At 36.4% G+C, this 21,011-nt stretch overlaps 2 protein-coding genes and 1 pseudogene across 3 annotated transcripts in view; 1 reads left to right on the top strand and 2 right to left on the bottom strand.

The window, feature by feature from the left end:
- Window positions 1–21,011, top strand: part of DNAJC1 (DnaJ heat shock protein family (Hsp40) member C1) — a 196,437-nt gene that overhangs the window by 12,633 nt on the left and 162,793 nt on the right. The window lies entirely within an intron of this gene.
- LOC306642306 (histone H3.3A-like) lies at window positions 11,135–16,386 on the bottom strand (annotated as a pseudogene). The gene has a single exon. The product of its transcript is annotated as a histone H3.3A-like (transcript).
- On the bottom strand, window positions 18,048–20,197 carry LOC306642232 (melanoma inhibitory activity protein 2-like). The gene has a single exon (XM_079107848.1). The coding sequence runs from the start codon at window positions 20,151–20,153 to the stop codon at window positions 18,159–18,161; it is 1,995 nt and encodes a 664-aa protein (XP_078963974.1). The 5' UTR covers window positions 20,154–20,197; the 3' UTR covers window positions 18,048–18,158.

Here is a 21,011-nt window from a genome sequence, read left to right on the forward strand (position 1 = left end):
TGGGTGGTGAAACAGGCAAATAACATATTTTAAAAACCAATTCCCACAAGTTTTTGAATTTAGTAACAAGTCTATTATCTTAGAGTGATTATATATGGCCATATTATTGGAGATGCACAGAAGATATAATATCTTAAAAAAATTAGAAATTATCAAATTATCATAGAATATTTGAGTAAATTGTGACATTCTTGATATAATTATTAATAATATATTTGAAAATATTATAGCAACATGGAAATTACTTATAAGTAAAAAAAGCCAGATATCAAGTTATGTTCACATTTGATTATAAATTCATAGCAATTATATGTATGCACAGGAAACAGAAACATGAACTAATGAGAACAGTTTGATTTGTGAAGTTGATGGAATTTTCTTTAGGAGTCAATATTTCATTTAGAGTTCTGTTAATACACTGACATAGATCCATGTAAATTATATTACTTTGAAAACAAGAATATTATGCAATTAAATTGCAATGAGATAAACTAATACATTTTCATGTTTGTGAGATAAATTGTATGGATATTTTTATGTTACTTTTTACGTATAACTTACTGAAAATTATAAGTTGTAAATTAAATAAAACAAATAATTTTAGATGAAAAAGAGCTCATTTCACTTTTTAACTCATGATCAGCACTGTGTGTTTATTTTGCTATTTGAAAAATATTCAAAAAATTTAAATAATTGTTTCAGTGAATCAGAAAATACAAATGTTAGTCTTGGTCAAATGAAGTAGACTCATGGTCTATAGTAAATAAAAGTGATTGTAAATACTCTTACAATAAGCTGTGGGTATAACTATACATTCTGGTAAATAAATATCATGGCATACTGGCCAAGAAAGCCAACTAATAAATCCTGAGGTTGAGACCATTTTGGTGCTTTGAATCTTTGCATTATTCATCTGAATCCTTTTATATGTACTCTATTTCTTTAATTCAATATTGCAGATACTGGACAACCAGCCAAAATGTAGACTTTTATACCCTTTAAATCCTCACAGTGCTTACAGGTTAGAGTGTGCTCTCCAATTCTGTAGCCACAGCCATATCTAATTATAGAGCACTTGAAATATGACTAGTTAAATTGAGAATATGAAGTTTACCTTATATTTAATTTTTTAATGTAAAATTAAATTTGAAAAATGGAGGGAATAAATAATATTTTCCCATTGAACATAATTTTATTGTTTGGGTAGGACCACATTTCACTTTAACCCTCCTAGATTTCACTTATGAATTAAGATATGCTGTAAAAAGTATCCACTGGATTTTGAAGACAATATGAAAAAAAAAAAAAAAACAGTGTAACATATCTTAAAGATTTTTAAAATATTTATTGCATGTTGAAAAGACAATATTTTTGATTTATTGGCTTAAGGTAATTTTAAAAAAATTTTATTTTGGTGCTTCTATCCAGAGGTGCTTCACCACTGAGCCATATCCCAACCCTCTTTGTTATTTTTTATTTTGAAACAACAAGTTGCTGAGGCTGGCCTTGAACTTGTGATCCTTCTGCCTCAGCCTCCCATATCACTGGGATTATAGATGTACTCTACTGTACCCGGCTAATGTATTCTTAAAATTAATTTTTTCTGTTTCCTTTTACTTTTTAAAATGTGGTTACTATCAAATGTAAAGACTTGGATTATATTTCTGTTGGATAGTACTGGTTTACTACAGGGATGGAAAAACTGTGACAGGATTTAGACCTGGTTTAGAACACTGGATTCTAGACTCGGGAAGCATGGTGGTGCACACCTGTAATCCCAGGGGCTTGGGAGGCTGAGACAGGAGGATTGCAGAAGCAAGGCCAGCTTCAGCAACAGTGAGGCACTAAGCAACTCAGTGAGACCCTGTCTCTAAATAAAAATACAAAATAGGACTGGGGATGTGGCTCAGTGGTTGAGTGCCCCTGAGTTCAATCCCTGGAACCCCCACCCACTAAGAAAAGTCCAGAGTAGGGAAGCAGGTACTCATATTTTCCAGAGGTACGAAAGAAAACTGGTGAGTTCAGAAAGAAAATGTTAAAACTTCTATTTAGTAATTCTTTAAATTTTTATATTTTATGTATCTTTTCTAATATAGCATATGTTAGAATAGTTATAGACTCTATATAGGTTAATGAATAAGTAGGTAGACAAAATTCAAATACAAATATAAAAATTAACAATTTTTTTTCCTGATAAAGCATTTGATCAACAGTATTGGATGACCACAGTTTAGAGGACATTGGGGAGTGGGATGTGAGAAAGAGAAATATGGGACGAAGGACTTTGGAATGAAGAAATAAGGACCTCAACAAATCTGTTCCCCAGAAACAATGATATCACTTGACGAAATTGTCGAAAACAATCATTTCACAACTTGGAAAATTGGCCAAAGGTATACCACGAATTGACAAAATGTGTTAACAAACGAACAAGAGCAACAACAAAACTGGGACTGTCAGGTACGAGAAGTTGTGGTGTTTCAACCTGGGACCGCACCTGTCCCTCTTCCAGCTGTCTGGGAGGTCGTTCTGCCAGGGTAATGCAAGGAGTGAGATCAATAGCTTCACTGCTGGAGGGGATGTACTTGATGTGATTTGAAGTAAAACTAAAAATAGCTCCAGCCTCTGGATGTAGTTGGCAAAAAGTGGGGCAAGTAATAGCCCATCAGACTAACCAGAAAACAGACCCAGAGAATGAGACAGTCTAGTAGGTCTCGACAGGCTTCAACATAATCTGACAATGTGAAAGTCTTACCTATACACAAGGATGCATGTCTACTCAGGAGGGAACAGAGCTCTAGCTACTCAGACATTCCTGCCTGAGCATAGGTAGAAGAGACACAAGAGGGTCCAGTGGAAACTGTGAGGCCTGGAGGGTTTAAAAAATGCCTAAAGACAGAAGGAATTCCCCAGTTGACAGACATATGTCAGTAAAGAAGCAGAAACCTTATTGACCCAGGGTGCTTGAGCCCAGCCTCTGACCAATGATTGGTTAATCATCAATCTATGCTGACATAGGAACATTATCTAGAAAGCCAGCCTTAAAATAAAAACAAGGGAGAAAAATCCAGAAACACCTGAGCCTAGATTTCAGCAGCTATGCATGGTAGGGAAGACAGACTCCAGAGAATAGTCCTCAGCAAGAAAGTTAACAAACAGAACATAGCAGTAATAACCCCTAATATGTATAGGGGGTAGGAGGGAGAGTCAGAACCTCCAATACTCTATCAAATTATCTGATTTTCAACAAAAAATATGACACACTCAGAACAAAAAAGTGTCACTCGTAATCAGGAAAAATAAGCAGTCAACTGAGACCATTACAGGGGCTCAGGTATTGTATTTAGTAGGCAAAAACTTCAAAGTTGCTTTTATAAATACATTCAAAGAAATAAAGGAATTATGTTTAAAATAAAGTATGACAGTGACTCAGCAAATTGAGAATATCAGTAAAGAGAGAGATTTTAAAAATAAAAACCAAATGGAAATTCTAGACTTGAAAAGTATATGAACTGAAATGAAAAATTCACTAGATGGGATCAACAGCAGATTTGAGATGATAGAAGAATCAGTAAACTTAAAGTTATACCAGCAGAATTATTCAGTTTGTAAAATAAAAGAAAAAGAGTCTGAAACCCTCTGTGAGACTTTATCAGCTTTAAATACCTAATTAGATGAGAAGAAAGTTTTCAAATCGATAACCTAAACTTTTAGTTGGGTGTGGTAGCACATGTCTTGTAATCCCAGTGATTTGGGAGGCTGAAGTAGGAGGATTCCAAGTTTGAGGCCAGCCTAGGCAATTTAGCGAGACCCTGCCTCAAAATAAAAAAAATAAAAAGGACTGGGAATGTAGCCCAGTGGTGGATCCGCCCTGGATTTACTCCCTAGTACTTGGGGGAAAAATAGCCTCAGCTTCTGACTTTAGTCATTAGAGGGAAAAAGAGCAAATTAAACACAAAGTAAGGAAAAGAAATACTAAAGATTAGAGCAGAAACCAATGAAATATAAGACAAAAACAATAGAAAAACCAATGAAACCAAAACTTTGCCCTTTGAAAAGATTAACAAAATTGATGAACTCTTAGCTAGATCAATCAAGAAAAGAAAACAAAACAAAACATAAATTACCAATCTCAGAAATGAAATAGAATATATCACAGTTAACTCTACATCAGTTCAAAGGATTATTGTGGGGGCTGGGGTTATAGCTCAGTGGTAGAGTGCTTGCCAGCATGTGTGTGGCCCTGGGTTCAGGCCTTAGCACCACATATAAATAAATAAAATAAAGGCATTATGTCCTTCTACAACTAAAACATTTTTTAAAAGCTTTAAGAAAAAGGATTATTGTGAAAGCAATAAAAGAATACTATGAAGAATGTTGCCAATAATAAATGGTGCCAAGGATGTGGGCAAAAAGATACACTCATACATTGCTGGTGGGAATGCAAACTGGTGCAACCATTATGAAAGCAGTATGGAGATTCCTCAGAAAACTTGGAATGGAACCACCATTTGATCAGCTATCGCACTCCTGAGTTTATACCCAAAGGACTTAAAATCAGCATATTACAGTGATGCAGCCACATTAATGTTTATAGCAGCTCAACTCACAATAACTAAGCTATGGAACCAACCTAGGTGTCCTTCAACAAATGAATGGGTAAAGAAACTGTGGTATATATACACAATAGAATATTATTCAGCCATAAAGAAGAATGAAACTATGGCATTTGCAGGTAGATAGATGGAGTTGGAGAGTATTATGCTAAGTGAAATAAACCAATCCCAAAAACCAAAGGGTGAATGTTTTCTCTGAAAGGTGGATGATGATCCATGATGGGGGTAGGGTAGGACTAGGGAAGAATAGAGTCACTTTAGATTAGGTAGAGGGGAGTGAGGGGACTGGAGGGGGTATGGTGACAGGAAGAATAATAGAATGAAGCAGACATTATTACCCTGCGTACATATGTGACTACACAATCAGTGTTATTCTACATCATATACAGCCAGAAAAATGAGAAGTTATACTTTTATGTGAGATGTGTCAAAATGCATTCTACTGGCATATATAACTAATTAGAACAAATTTTTAAAAATAATAAAATCTCCAAACCCTCTAAAAAAAACAATGTTACCAATAAATTAGACAACTTAGATTAAATGGACAAAATCTATTTACCAAAACTATCTCAATAGCACATCTGAGGGCTAGGGTTGTGGCTCAGTGGTATTGTACTTGCCTAGCATACATGAGGCCCTGGGTTCGATCCTCAGCACCACATAAAAACAAAATAAAGGTATTGTGTCCACCTACATCTAAAAAATATATTTAAAAAAAAATCTGAGTAGACGTAAATCAAATTAGTAATTAATCTTTCCACGAAGAAAAGCTCACATTTAGATGGCTTCATTGGTGAATTTTTTCTTTGTTTCTTTTTCTTTTTAGTATTTGGGATTGAACCCAGGAGGGCTTTATCACTGAGCTATATCCTCAGCCCTTTTTTATTTTGAGACAGGGAATTGCTAAATTGCCAAGGCTGACTTCTAACTTGTGATCCTCTTGCCTCAGCCTCCTATAAAGGCATGCACCATTGTGTCCAGCCCTTTATTGGAGAATGCGATCAAAAATATAAAGAAGAAATAATTACAACCTTTCACAAGCTTTCAAAAAATAGCAGAGAAGGGAATAGTTCCCAACTTATTTTATAAGATAAGTATTGTCCTGATACCAAAGGTAGCCAAAAATATCATAAGAAAATTAAGTCTGGCATTGTGGTGCATGCCTATAATCCTAGCTAATCCCAGCTGCTCAGGAGGTTAAGGCAGGAGGATCACAAATTTGAGGCCATCCTGGGCAATTCAGCAATACCATGTATCAAAATAAAAAATAAAAAGGGCTATGGATCTGACTCAGTAGTAGAGCCCCACTGTTTAATCCCTAGTACTGCAGGTGTGAAAAAAGAAAAAGAGAAATAGAGATAGAAACTATAGATCAGTAATCCTCATGAAAACACTTGTAAAAATTCCCAGCAAGGTAGCTCCAGCTTCTTGGGAGTTCAGACAGGAGAATCACTTGAGCCCAGAAGTTTGAGACTAGCCTGAGGAACATAACAAGACCCCATCTCAATGAAATAAAATAATTTAAAAATTTGTTAGCAAACTGAATTCAACAACATATAAAATGGAGTACACACTGTGGTCAAAGGAGATTTATCCCAGCAATGCGATGTTGATTTAACATCTAAAAATCAACATAATATACTGTATTAATAGAATAAAGGATAAAATCTACAGGGTCATCCCAGATACAGGAAAAATCACTTGGAAGAATTTAACACTTAATCCTGATACATACTCTCAAAAAACTAGAAGTAGAAGTAATTACTTCAACCTAAAAGAGAATCTGAGAAAAAAATTTAATAGGCACATAGGCCAAAAAGATATGTGGTTAATAAGTATATAAAAAGGTGATTTGACAGTATGAGTCTTAAAAATGTAAATTAAAGCCATAAAGAATAACACATCACACCTAATCGAATGGCTGTAGTAACTCAATGGACAGTAAAAAGCACTCAATGTGAAGAAAAAGCAACCCTTGTACATTGATAGCGGTAATGTAAAATGGTGCAGCCACTTTGGAAGTGTGGTAGGTTTTTGTTTGTTGGCTAAGTTAAAATAAATTTAACATACATCCCAGAAATTCCTCCTAGGTATCCACAAAAAAGAAGCAAAAATGTATTCTACACAGAATGTACATAAGTCTTCATAGCAGCATTATTTGTATTAGCCAAAAATTGGAAACAATTTCAACTGCCTAGTAACCTGGAATGGTTAGATCAAATGTAGTATATCTGTGCAACAGAATGCTGTTCAATGTTTGGTATTAAAAAAAAAGAGAACTTCTAAAATAATTTGCAACATGGCTGAATCTGAAGAACATTATGCTAAGTGAAAGAAAGAAGCCAGACTATGTGTTGTTCGATTTCACTTAATAATAGACTGATTCATTTGAGAATTGAACCCAGGGCCTTGTTCATGGTAAGCAAGCACTCTACCACTGAGCTACCCCTTCAGCCCTGTATGATCTCATTTATGTGAACTATCCAGAAAAAGCAAAGGTAGAGACAGAAAGCAGAGTAGTGATAGTCTAGAGTGGGAATGATTGCAAATTAGCACAAGAGATTTAAATTCTCTTCATTTTATTGGTTCTTCTTAGTTAAACATGACATTAGAATCCATTTTCATAAAATTATACAAGCATGGAATATATCTTATTCTAATTAGGACCCCATTCTTGTGGGTGGGCATGATGGTAGGATTCACTTAGCTATTTTAGTATGCGTACATAAGAAAATTAAATTTCTTATGTCTTTCCTATTCCTATCCTCACTCCCTTCCTTTCATTCCCCTTTGTTTCATCTATTGAACTTCTCCTCTTCCCATTCCCTGCTTTATTATGGTTTTAGCTTCTACATATCAGCAAAAACATTTTGACCTTTGGTATTTGGAATTAGTGTATTTCACTTAGCCTGATATTCTCCAGAGCCATCCATTTACTGGCAAATGTCATAAAGTCATTCTTCTTTAAGACTGAGTAATATTCCATTGTGTATATATACCATAGTTTCTTTATCCATTCTTCTGTCGATGGGCATCTAGTTTGGTTCCATACCTTTGTAATTGTGAGTTGTGCTGCTGTAAAGATTGATATGTCTGTATCACTGTAGTATGCTGATTTAAATGGCAAAATACCTAAAATAAACAAAAGAGGAAACATTTATTTTGGTTAAGTGTCAGTCCATGGTTGCTTGGTTATGTTGCCTTTGGTCTTGTGATATGACAGAATATCATACAGGGAGTGTGGGAGGAGGAAGCTATTCACCTCACAGAAGCCAGGAAGCAGAGGGAGAGAAAGGGGCCAAGATCACACCACCCCTTGAGCTGTGAGCCTGCAGTGCCTGACTCTTCCCTCAGGCCTACCTCCTAAGGACCCACCACAGCCTGGAAACCATAGGACACAAGGCCAACATTTGAGATCCAAACCATAATGGTGATGATCCTGATAGCAAAGAAATGATGCCTGCTGTGGTTTTGATGTGCACTTCTCTCATGGCGAGGGATTGTAAACATTTGTTCATGTAATAATTGATCTTCTTTGGGGAAACTTCCAGTATTTTTAAAGGCCCACCACAAGTTTGATCTAATTATTAAGATTTTTCTCTATCACCTGCCCTTTCAATCTGATATGACCAATCTCAACTCCAAGGCAATTTTTATTTTATTTGTTTGTTTGATGCTGGGGTTGAACCCAGGTCCTCAGACTTGCTACACACATTCTCTACCACTGAACTGCTCCCCAGCCCCAGTAGCAAAGTTTTAATAGATTCTTATTTGTAGCTTACTGCAAATGGTAATGTATTCAATACATGGCAAGTTAATAAATGACAGAATTGTGCATCAGAAGAGTCTAACATTGCTGTAACAGTGTAAAATATGAGTTGAAATTGAAAGAATGGGAATGTTCAAGGGAAAAATGTAATTTTACAGTTGGCTTAAACAAATCAATTGCACAAGGATAAAATGGGAAGATCTAGTTTGACCATAGTAAAAATAAATGCTCAAGTTTAATTGGAATGCATGTTGAATTAGGCCAACTGTATGGTTTAATCTGTTTTTAGAATTTCACTGCAATTTGCACTAATAAACATACAGTTACTCTATCACCAAAAATGAGAAATTTAATGCATTCTGTATCAATATATTATAAACATTCCTGGTAACATACTTTATAAGAGGGCTACTGACAACTGAGTTTTAAAAAGTGGAGCTGCAAATGTAGTAGGGGTTCTAGGAATCTTGTCCAAAGAGGAATATATTTAGTGTGAAAAGGAAAGGCTGAGGAGATGTATGACCCCTGACTTGAAATGTTAGACTTAAAAAATATATTTCTAGGCTACTTTTATTTAAAATTTTCATTTTGTAATAATTTCATTCTTTAAAAATAGCACAAATAATAGGGTGCTGGTGTATTTTTCACCTAGCTTTCCCAAATGTCTTTCCTAACCTTAGTAAAGTTATCAAAACCAGGAAATTGACACTGATACAATACTACCAACTTATGTATAGTTATTATTCAGGTTTTGCCAGATGTCCCCTTAACTTCCTTTTCCTGGTCCACAATCACACACTTAGTTGTCTTATCTCATTAATGTCCCCCTCTCTGGAATAGTACCTTAATTTTTGTCTTTCTTGACCTTGATCCTCTTTATGAGTACTACACAGCTGTATTTTAGAATGTCTCTCAATTTGGGTTTGTCTAAAAATTCTTCGTGAGCTGGATTTCGTGGGCACACCTATAATTCCAGCTATTCAGGAAACTGAGACAGGAGGATTGCTGGAGTCTAGGAGTGGGAGGCCAGCCTGGGCAACACAGCGAGGTTTGTCTCAGGAAAAAAAAAAATTCTTTGACTAAATTCAGGCGATGGGTGCTCATCACAAATACCATGAAAGTGATGTGCCCTTTAACAATATATCTCATCACAGATGATATTAACTTTGATTACATGATTAAATGTCATTTTTCATTTTTTCTGTCTTTACTATAAAATTAATATTTGGAGTGTTTCTGTTTTGTTTTTGTTTTCCATATGGAAAGTACTTTCAGACTCCACAAATATCCTATTTTTCATAATACTTTTACCCAGTAATTTTAGCAGCCATCAATGATTTTTGCCTATAATCACTATTGGCATGATATTTGCCAAACAGTGATGTTTCTATTTTCATTAATCAATGTTTGTTAGTTGGAATTCTGTGAGGGATGAGATGTCCTTTCTGACTCTTTAGTCATTTACTTACATCAGGATGAACTTAAGAATTTTTATTTTACTCAGTGTATTTTCCTCTACTTCTGTCATTATTGTGTTGCTCATACCAACTACATTTGACCTTTGGAAACTTCTTCACCGTGACTTCTGTGTCCTTTGTCTTACCCCTATTATATTTCAGGGTGTTTTCTTTTTTCTGTCACCATAAGATGTTCTGGATTCGTCTTGTATTTCCATTGCCCTTGCTCTGGAATCAGTCATTTTTCTGAGGATATCTGGTTCTTTTTATTGGAGAATAGTTGGTTTAGATATCAAAATACAGGCACTAAATGTGCTTAAGTCTCCAAAGTGCCTTTGTATTTCAATGGACAGAATTAGGAAATATATGTATTATAGTTTGATTGATATCTACATTTGTGTGTCTTTTTGTTTACTACTATTCAGTAACTGGCACAAGTTGAGCACAAAATATATAACTAATAGTGTAGAAGGGATTCTCACTTGGTATAAAATTAGACTCGAAAACCTAGGGACTTTCCAATCTCATAAATCTGTTATGTTCTCATTCTGAGAAAGATAAGCTGGAGAGTTATACCAAACAAACATACTCTCTGTAATGTTCATAATAAGAAAAATGCAAAAGTCATGGGAGCAGAAAGCTTTAATTATTATCAAAACCAGTGAAGGGAGTTAAAGGCCTTAAAGTCCTTTTATTCATTTTGACCTGATTTGCAGAAGGCTTCATCAGTAAAGCTATGGTGAAAAAAGAAAAAAAGCAAATGAGGATATTTCCTTTACTGGTGTTCTAATGTAAATTTGCTTTCTATCCATTATTTTTCACTTTACATAGATGAACAGTGTTTCTGCTGTTATACACATGTACTTTATATTCTGCAAAATAGAAGCCTAACAGTAACCAGACTGACAGAAAAAGTAGATCAGGGTACAGCCTTCTAAATTTATGGAATTTTATAAGTACTAGCAAAAAAAGCAGTACTCTAAAAAATTAATTAAATCTCCATCAGCTTTTCCATCTACTATCATAATCAGTTCCTAAAATCTTTTAAAACTTAGTGTTTATGCTTCTTATATTAGAGATATGTTTTTAGATCATTTGAATAAAAATTCAAAATATTATCCAGAGTAGAGTGCTTTCCCCTATGTTGCTTCTTCAGCACCTCTATTCACGGACTCCTTAGATAGTTCTCCATCAGGGGAACCGTAGAAGTTCTTGAAGCCACTAAACCAGCTACTACTAAGATTAATGGAAGGCACTTCTGTAGACTTTTAACCATTTTTATAAGGGTGTTTATATATTGCTAAGACTTTGTTCTTTAATTGTAAGAAAGCTTGTCTTTGATTTTTAAGAAAATGAATGTACTGGGGGATAACAGTCAAGTTGAATCCACACAGTTTCTGCATTATAAGGACATTATTTCACTGTTTACTATTATTTATGTATAAGATAATTTATGTTAAAGAAGCACATGCTCTAGCAGTAATTAACCATCGATATGCTGAGTGATTGCTAGCATGTGTACATCTCAGTGACAATGTTTAACCAGAGGTGATATTTTGTACATGTGTATTTTTATAGTCTTATATGTTTCTGATAACACTGTATACACATATCACTTGTTGAATTGCAGTCTTTAAATAAATGGTGGTTTCATGAAGTATTTTAGCTTTTGGAGACTTAGGTCTCATAGAGGCTCTTCTCAGTAGAAATTTTGTGTATAGTTCTACAGTCCTTTAAATTCTTTCCCTCTTATTCCTATCTTTCTTCTATTCCTATAACCATTCCTTGAGTCCCCAACTGTGGACTAGGTTTCATAAAATCTTTTGAAGAAACATACGATTCCTGCTCTTTACAGATAAGAAATAATTTGGAAGCATTATAAGACGAAACATAATCAATTGATAGACTGCTGTATGTGGTTATAAATACTAGGCTTGCTTGTGCTGTCTCCTAGCATTGCCCAATTTTTCAAAAAAGCACCTCCAGTTTAAGATGTTGCTGATCTCCCCTGTCATATCAAGTTGTGAACTATCTTTTCCCTTGCTGACTTTCGCACTTGACTGAAAGGAAATGATTCTATAAATTTACTTTATCAGTGCATGGTTTCTATAATTGGTGTCCCCCCAAAAGCTCAATGTGAGACAATTCAAGAAAGTTTAGAGATAAAATGGTTGGGTTGCAAGAAGTTTAACCTAATCAGTGTATTAATTCCCTGATAGGGATTAACTTGGTAATAACTATAGGCAGGTGTGGTATGGCTGGAGGAGGTGGGTCACTGGGCTCATGTCTTTGGTGTTTATATTTTGTCCTAGTGAGGGGAGCTCCAGCTGGCTTGCTCCCCCTCTTGCTCTCTTTCTCTCTCCCTCTCCTCCCTCCTTTCTTGAGCCACTTCCCTCCACCACACTCTTCTGCCATGATGTTCAGCTTCACCGCTAGCCCCAAGGAATGGAGTCAGCTTTCTATGGACTGAGACCTCTGAAATTGAGCACCCCAGAATAAACTTTTCCTCCTACAATTGTTCTTGTCAGGTCTTTTGGGTACAGCAGTGAAAAACCTGATTAAAATATGGAATATATCAGTACTACAAAATCTTGCTTCAAGAAATAATGAAAATTCTCTTAGAGTTTGTGTGTTGTGTTTCTGTTCAAATTTGCCTCTTTTTCATGTAGATATGCTTCGGGGTGGCAGATGGCTAGGGAACTCTATTACTTCTTCAATACTGTATTACGTATTAAAAAGTTAATTAAGAAAAATATATTTCTTCATATATATTTAGTTGCTGAGAATTGAAAAAGATGGAAGAAATTTAGAAGAGAAGAATTTTAGGTAGAAAATTATTAAAGCTTATCTAAATTATATAATAAAGTAAATGTTCCTATGTAGAACATAGACATTCCCATTTGGATTAAAACATAAACAGCCCGGTGTAGTGGTGCACTCCTGTAATTCCAGTGACTTCTGAGGCTCAAGCAACTTAGTGAGGCCCTCAGCAACTTATCAAGACCCTGTCTCGAAAAAAAAAAAAAAAAGGGCTGAGTGTGTGTCTCAGTGGTAAAGTGCCTCTGGGTTTAATTCCTAGTACCAAAACAAACAAACAACCCACTTGCAGTTAAATTTTATCTAATGTTTGGTTTGAAATACAGAATATAAAAACTATCTTGGGCATGGATTTTTTTCTTTCCATGTCACTTTGGAAAAAAAAAATTACTAGTTTTCTTTAGATTTTTCAAGGAATTTTTATATTAATCCTATCTTTCCCAAAGAGAGAAGTGGCCCATTATAAACCCTCATTATTCAGATGGGAATGTGGAGATTGAGAATGATGTAATGATCATATGTAAGATTACAGCATATAATGCTCCTGACTTTTAACATAAATATTTCATTGGGTGTATTAGGATGCTTTCATTTAATGGGGAAAAAAAATCATAGTAATTGACTATTGGCTTCTGGGTTATGTACTTTTGGTCTCCTGCTCTGAGAGTCAGTTCTAAATTGAAATCCAAAATTGACTCCCACAATTAGAAAATTCAGAAGAGATATAGTGATATGTGTACCTTTTTGAACCACACATCTTTGCTTGAGTTTACTACTGTGGGAAATTATTTTTCTTTCAGAATTTTTCACTTAATTCATATTTAAGTTTCTATAGACACCTACAAATCAAGACGGTGAATTCTTGAAAAGAACCTGGTAATAGTTCCTTTATAGAAATTAAGATTTGTAAATTAGAATATTTAGATGGTAGATTTTAGCTAAACAGTGTTTACTTGGAATGGTCTATTTTTTTTTTTGTTTGATAAAAATTTAGATTCAGTCAACATACATAATTGGCCTAAAAACCTCAATAAAGGATAAATTAAAAAATCACTTGGAAGTCCATCTCTGTAAAAGGGATTTTCCCAGGACAGTAAATAGCCAGATGTAATCTATTCCAACCAACACCATCTTAAATTTGCAGAGGTTCAAATAAACCTGGAGCTGCCTGCTCCTCTTCCACAGCAAGTTTACACTAAACTACACAAGGAAAAGAACCAGCTCTTGATAGTGTTTCCTCTTAGAAGAAAACCTAGATTCGAGACCAACCACAACACAATGAAAAGCTAAACTAGATAGAATATTAGTTAACAGATGATGCTGGTGTGAATAACTTATTTTATTCTAGAGCCCTTATCAATAAAATCCCCCAGTTAGTGTTTGCATTATCAGCTAGAGGGTTAGTTAACATGTGGTAGAATGAGGACTTATGCAAGGTATTACACGTAGCATTTTACTACTATGAAAACAAGTGCAGTCTCTAGTTAAAACCAACTGGACTGTAAATTACACACCTTAATGACAAGACTCCCCACCACTTATGAATGTAAAACATTTAATTTAAAAATGTTGACACTACTATACATAAAATAACTATTATAAATGCACATAGTGTATTCTACAGCTGCCAGGTTTACTTTTTTTTTTTTTTTTTTTTTTTGAGGAAACTGTTACACTGTGGTTAAGACTTGTATCTTCACCCTTGAAAAAGCCCGCGTTCTATCACAGCGATGTAAGGTCAGACTTAACAGCCCCGATTGTTAAACACTTGGATCAAGTTATAACCAATTTTATTGCAAAAGAACCCTGTACACATTTATCAATTCTAGTACCTTAATAACTACTCAACAAATCATTAACAAAGAGAAACATGCTTCATGAGAAGCAAGAAATGTCACTCATCCCTTCTGCATGTTCGCAACCTGTCACTCCTGAGCAAGTGCTCACATCACTGAGGTCTGTGAACAGTCACTTTTCACATTCATCCTGAGTGAAAGATGGAGTGATTTAAGTACAAATGCAACATCTTATAAACAGTTTCTTACCAAAAAAGTCACAAATTAAACCAAAGTATTTTACAGAATTTACAAAACGCCATAAAAACTGCCTTCACTTAAGCTCTCTCTCCGTATCCCCATGCCCAACTGGATGTCTTTGGGCATGATGGTGACTCTCTTAGCGTGGATGGCACCCAGATTAGTATCTTCAAATAAATCCTCCAGGGACGCTTCACCAGCCTCCTGCAGGGTGCCAACGGCTGCACTCTGAAACCTCAAGTCGGTTTTGAAATCCTGGGCGACCTCTGTCACCAACCTCTGGAAAGGTAGCTTCCGGGTGAGAAGCTCGGTTGATTTCTGGTAAGGACGAATCTCTGGAAGCGCCACAGTCCCGGGCCTGTAGCGATGTGGTTTCTTCACCCCGCCGGTAGAGGGGCCGCTTTTCCTGGCAGCCTTGGCGGCCAGCTGTTTGCAGGGGGGCTTTCGGGCCAGTGGACTTACCAGCCTTCTGCTCGGTTCGGGCCATTTTCTCTCACCCAACGCCCAAGTCTTCGTCGGCTGCTCCGACCGCCAGACCGAGCTGCTGCCCGGTGAAGACCAGCAGCCGCGGAGCAAAAGAGCGGCGCTACTCCAACAAACGACCAAACCGCCCTGCGCTCCGGGGCCAGTGTTTTTCTTTTCATTTTTTAAGTTTGGCAGTTTTCTTTTTGAAAAAATTGCTAAGCTAAAGGCTGGAATTTTGTCTGGTATTGAAGTATAGATGTGGCTTTTGTGCTCATGAGAATGCTTCAAGGGGGTGGGAGTTCGGTAGTGCCTTGGTGTCCACTCTGGTCTCTACCTGCCTCCAAAAAAGCACCAACGTGCGCCAACTCATTCAAGAGAGCAGCTGTGGGGTTGGAGCTGCTTCCTTCTTCTGTGGCTTACCACTGGCCCTTTGCCTCTTTCCTGATGCTGATTGTTTTGATTGGTTGCTTTTGCCATGGTTGTGCTGGTGTTGTTGTGGAAAAAGAGAGAAATAGGAGTTCCTAGCGGGTGGCCTGCACTCATGAAAAGACAGAGGGAGGCTGAAGTTGCAATGCCTGTCCTTTTCCCCCACTGATTTTAACATGGCCAAGGAAGTCAGCATGGCATCTGTCTGTGAGGAAGGCCGAATTCTCCAGCTCTTTTGCTGTTTCTTACTCAGTAGGAAGAGTTGAGAAAAGCCAGAGCAGGGATCATCTCATGCTTTTAAAATGCAAGGGTTACATTTTCAGAGCGCTCTTATCTTTGCTGGGTGAAGAAGTAACCCTCCTCAAAATAATCTGTTGGTATTTTCGCATTATTTAACTAGAAATTTTTAAAGTAGTTACTAATAAAATTAAGTGATAAATAATATGGCCAGGAGAAAATTTGATGTGAAATTTCAGCTGATGGTGGGATGATGTTGGTACCTTTGGGAGTGTGGATAGTGAGAAAAAGAGAGTGTTGGGATTAATGAATAAACATTTTTGTGAATTGCCTTTGTTTGCAACTGAACAACTACATTTGTTATTTACCTTACTTCATAGAAACAAGACTTTCACATGTCAACATTGCACAACATGTTTTTCCAATTATTTGTACACTTAATTGGTGCATGACACTTTTCTAGGTTTTATAGAATATGTTGAGGATATGATCCTTGCTCTCAAACATACATAATTAAAAGAAGACATGACTATATTTGAGAAACAGGAAAATGTCAGCAGTATATCTACCACTATTTAAAAAAAAAATATATATATATATATATATCGCCCTTTAAGATTCAAAGTGTCTCTTATAAGTAATAAATTGTAATCATAGAAGTATTGCTTATGCAGCAGTTTTAAGGTTTGTTGATTTACAGACCAGTTCAGTAAATTTTAGTATTTCTTTATTACATTTTTGCCTATCTAAATATGTTATTCTTTGTCAAATCTTTCCCTAATTTATCTAGAAGAAATTTGAGGTGAATATAACACTTTAAAAATATTTTAAGCCAAAGAACTTGATTAATATTCAATTCATAGTTTAATAAAGGACATGTGTAGTTTAAGTATAGGGATAACTTCTCTTCCTTTGAAAGTGTTTCTAATTAAAACCAGATGAGAGTAGAAAAGAAGGTATTCAGAACACTAAATAAAATGGATGTGCTTTGTGGAATTGGCAGAATTCATCAATACATGTAACAATGATTTATAATTGCATTTGGTCCTAACACATAGCAGTGTAGATCAACAGAGGCACAGTAAGTAAGATAGCTAATATAGAACACTAAGGTGAAAGGGTTAATTGGCCTTGCTGGGTTCAATTTGCCACTCTAGTGGCACTTTCTGTTGTCTGTGTAAACAGAGTTGCTAAGTACTTTCCCACTAAGCTGCCACTCTTTTATTTATACAGTTGAACCACCAGTGAGGGATGGATCAGTTTACCAGTAGCTAGGCCTTTTCTTCCTCCTTTTCTGCCCACTTCATGCTTTTTTCCTCCAGCTGTTGCTACATATCTCCCTAATCCTAGTCTTTCCTTAGTCCTTTTGCCTTTTTTTTTTTTTTTTTTAAGTTTCTTTTTTCTTTTATGGATTCATGTGCATGGGTATTATACCTGGTTCTGCTGAACTGTACTTAATTCCCTCTCACCTCTGTTTTCATTTTATCAGTTCATACCTCAGAACTTACTGAAATGCTTCAAAATTTTTCAAGTAACATTTTTAAAACTCTAAAAATTAAAACATTGTATATATAGCTAAAGTCTCCCTGAAAGCAAAACAGAGACTAGGTCACTCCCCATATCAGTGAACCACAGCAGAATGCAAATCTTAATTTTATGAAAATGGGCACAAAATAAAGAAGATATAAGGGAAAATGGGGATAGAGTGAGCTTAAATTGTGGTTTCCAATGCCTAAAAATTTTCTGAGAACTGAAATTTTTTTTTTGTTTTGAAATCTCCTGTTAAATGACATGTTCAGTCATATTTTCTTATTTACTCAATATGCTCTAATTATTCTTTTTATAAAGGAAAAACTTATTTTTTTATTATCACCAATGCCAAACAAGACTTTAAAACAAAGTATTTCATAAAGCATAAAGGCATTTTCACATTTGCTACAATCATAGTAAATATATTTCTTGGCATAAAGCACAGTCTTTGGAGTTTAAAATATCCTCAACTGCAAGATCATGTGTATAAAACTCCCATTGTTGTTTAAGTAGTAGTGGATTAATCAAATTAAAAGTTATACTACAAAATGGAAATAATTTACTCATAAGATTCATATTTAAATCATCTTTATTTATATAATATTATCCTCAGAATTCTAATTTAATTAAGCTTCATTTGGAGCAAAAATATAATCAACTAAAAGCAGTTACTTAAAATAAGAGATGCCATATTTTGAAGAGAGATCAAATATATTGTTAGGTTTCTTGTTGTGGTTCTGGATGTTCAACAGCAGGCTCATTTGAAGGTGGAATCAACCCTGAAGGGAACTCGCTTCTCCTCTCAGAATGTGGGGGTAGGGGGGAAAAATCCAGCTCTTGGTGGAGGATAATGAGCAAAACGCCTCAGTGAACAGACATTTTTGCGTTGGACTGGAGGTGGTTCTCCTGGTTCCGATGGTCTTCCATAATAAGAATCATATCCATGTTGCCGTTGTAGAAGAGAAGGTGGATCAGAATATGGTCGGCCTGGTGGAGGGATCATCATCTTACGTTCCAGTTCCCATGGCGATGACAGGGGCCCAGTGCCAGCAGGTGCTCTGTGAGGATCGCTTACTATACCAGAGCTTGATTCTCTTCTTTCATTGTTAATGTGAAGGTCCAGAGGATCCTCTGGGCCTCCTGAGCCTCTTCCTCCTTCCCCTGGATGTAAAGGTGACAATCTGAGTGGACCCTTCTTCTCCAAAGGAAAAGCTCTCATTTCAGATGAAGGTCCACTCAGTGGTGAGGGACCATATGGGGACTGCCCTCTGGCAAATGCTGTATTCAAGACATCAGGTGCATATGGATCTTCTAAAAGTTTAAATTGAAACTCCATTTCTGTTAACTTTTGTCTCTTGTGAGCGTTTACTGTCTTGAAATACTTCAGGTTTTTTTCAGCTCTCCAAGCTGCCAACGCATTATCACGTGCTTTTTTCTCATAGGATATACTCCGCCTCTCATAATAATGAACGATGGTATCCAACTCTTCCTCAAGATCTTTGGCTCGATTTCTGTAGGTCTCCAGCTCTTTAGCTGCACAGTTGATCTTTCTCTCAACTTCGGAAAACCTCTCCTCTTCCTCTAACCGGCACTTTTCCTCTACTATTAATTTCCTGTGGAGTTTCACTGTATTTCCTTGATGTTGTTCCATCGTTACTTTAAATTTCTCCTGAAACTTCTGATTCTCGTTTTCAAGCTGTGTGTTTTCTGACTGCAAAGATTCTTGTTCGATCTGAAGATTTTTAATACATTCTATCAGATCTTCTTTTGTTTTATCTACTTCCGATAATAAAGTGTAAATTTGATGTCTTTCTCCTTCTAAGGTTTCTAAGGAGGCATTTAACTCAGCTGCATAAACCAGCTCCTTCAAGGCTTCTTTTGGCTGATTTCCTAAGTGAGCACCAATTTCTGATTCACTCTTCCTCTCCAGCTCCAAGTTACCATCACCTGTTAGGTCTTCTCCAGGCACAGGGGACTGATCTTTGATCTTCAGCAAGCGTTCAGTCAGAGACTTAATGTGATTTTCTTTATCACTTAGAACTTGTTCTGCCTGTACTTTAGAGTATTCGAATGTTATTTTCTGTTTTTTAAGGTCTCTCACTTTTTCCTTCCATACTTCAGCTTCCTGTAAAAGGTGTTTCTGGCTTTCCTGCAGTTGGTGATTTTCATTCAGAGCCTCTTTTACTGCTACCTTAAGGTCTTCTTCATTCATTTGAAATAGACTTAAGGTTGTTTTAGCTTCAGCTACTTGTGATATGAGGGATTTTGATTCCTCTTCTAGGGACTTTATCCTTTTTGATATATCTCCCATCAATTCATCCTGTTCAGAACGTTTGGATTTCTCTTCTTTTAGCTTTGCTTCTAGAAAGAGTGTTTTATCCTCAAGTTTAGATTTGGACCTATTCAGCATTTCATGTATTATCTCCAAATGTTGCACTTCTTTTGATGCCTTCTCAGGACTGGCCTCCTTTAAAGACAACTGTAAGCCTTCATGCTCTTTTTGAAGAAGGCTAACTTTATCAAGTAGTTTACATTTTTCTTCAATTAGTTCAGAAAGTTTTAGAGCAAGCTTTTTTTCTCTCCTCACATAAAGCCTGTTTCTAACAGACTGAACACTTCTCCACAAAAACAAGAGAACAGTAAAAAATCCAATAGCTGCACATATTACCAGCTCCAGACGAAAGGTATCAGGATTAGGGCCTGGTCTTCCATCTTCAGGCAATGCTGGCGCAACCCTGAATATTTTTTCCAGACCCAGATCCCAGTAAGACTGAGGGGTGGCCTTTGGCCCCTCCATCGCGCCAAAACTACTTTGGCAACTACATCCTGCCCAACCACGAAAACAGGACTAAACTAGACTTTAGGTGGGAACCCAAACCTGCACCTGCGACCAAGCCGATCACTAGGAACAGAATGCCTGAGGCGGGTGGGGAGCCAGGCAAACAGGCCCCCACAGGCTTTGTGACCTCACTGCCCCGCCCTCCCCTCCCCCTCCACTATGCCCCGCCCACACCCCAAGCAGCACAGGTTCAAGCCAGTCCCACTGGAGCCCCCTTGCTGCCCACCCCTCTGGTTTGGGCCAGGTGGCCACAACGCTTATTAAGCGCTACTTATTCTGTGCAATCAAAATATCATCCAGTTGATACAACTAAAATTCTAAAGCTTAGTAAACCTTTTTGTAAGAGCTTAATGCCATATATTTATAGTCGTACCACATGCCCTTTTGTCTTAATGACTCATTCCTTTCTGTCCCCTCCCCTTTCCTTCCTGTTTTTTTTTTTCCCTTCCCTCCCTTTCCCTTCCATCCCTGTCCCTTTCTTGCAGTGTTGGGGGTTAAACTCCAAGGCCATGTGCATGCTAGGCAAGCTCTCTACCACTGAGCCTCATCCCCAGCCCTGTTGACACTTTCTATGGGAGTAATTTGGATTACTTCTGTAGAAAAACTCTCCTGTGAGACTATTTGAAAAGTAACTTTAGAAGAGTTTCTAACATGGGCACAAATTAGTTATGACAAGTTATTTTTTTTAAATACAACATATCTAATGTTTCTAAAAAGAAGCAGCTTACAATGAGTTATTTTTCATGTCAGTTTTTCTAGACTACTATTTAAGAGTCTTCAAGATCTTTTTTCAGATGTTCTTTTCTTTTGACTTCT

This window comes from Sciurus vulgaris (genome assembly GCF_902686455.1).
Source record: "Sciurus vulgaris genome assembly, chromosome: 12".
Classification (NCBI taxonomy): domain Eukaryota; kingdom Metazoa; phylum Chordata; class Mammalia; order Rodentia; family Sciuridae; genus Sciurus; species Sciurus vulgaris.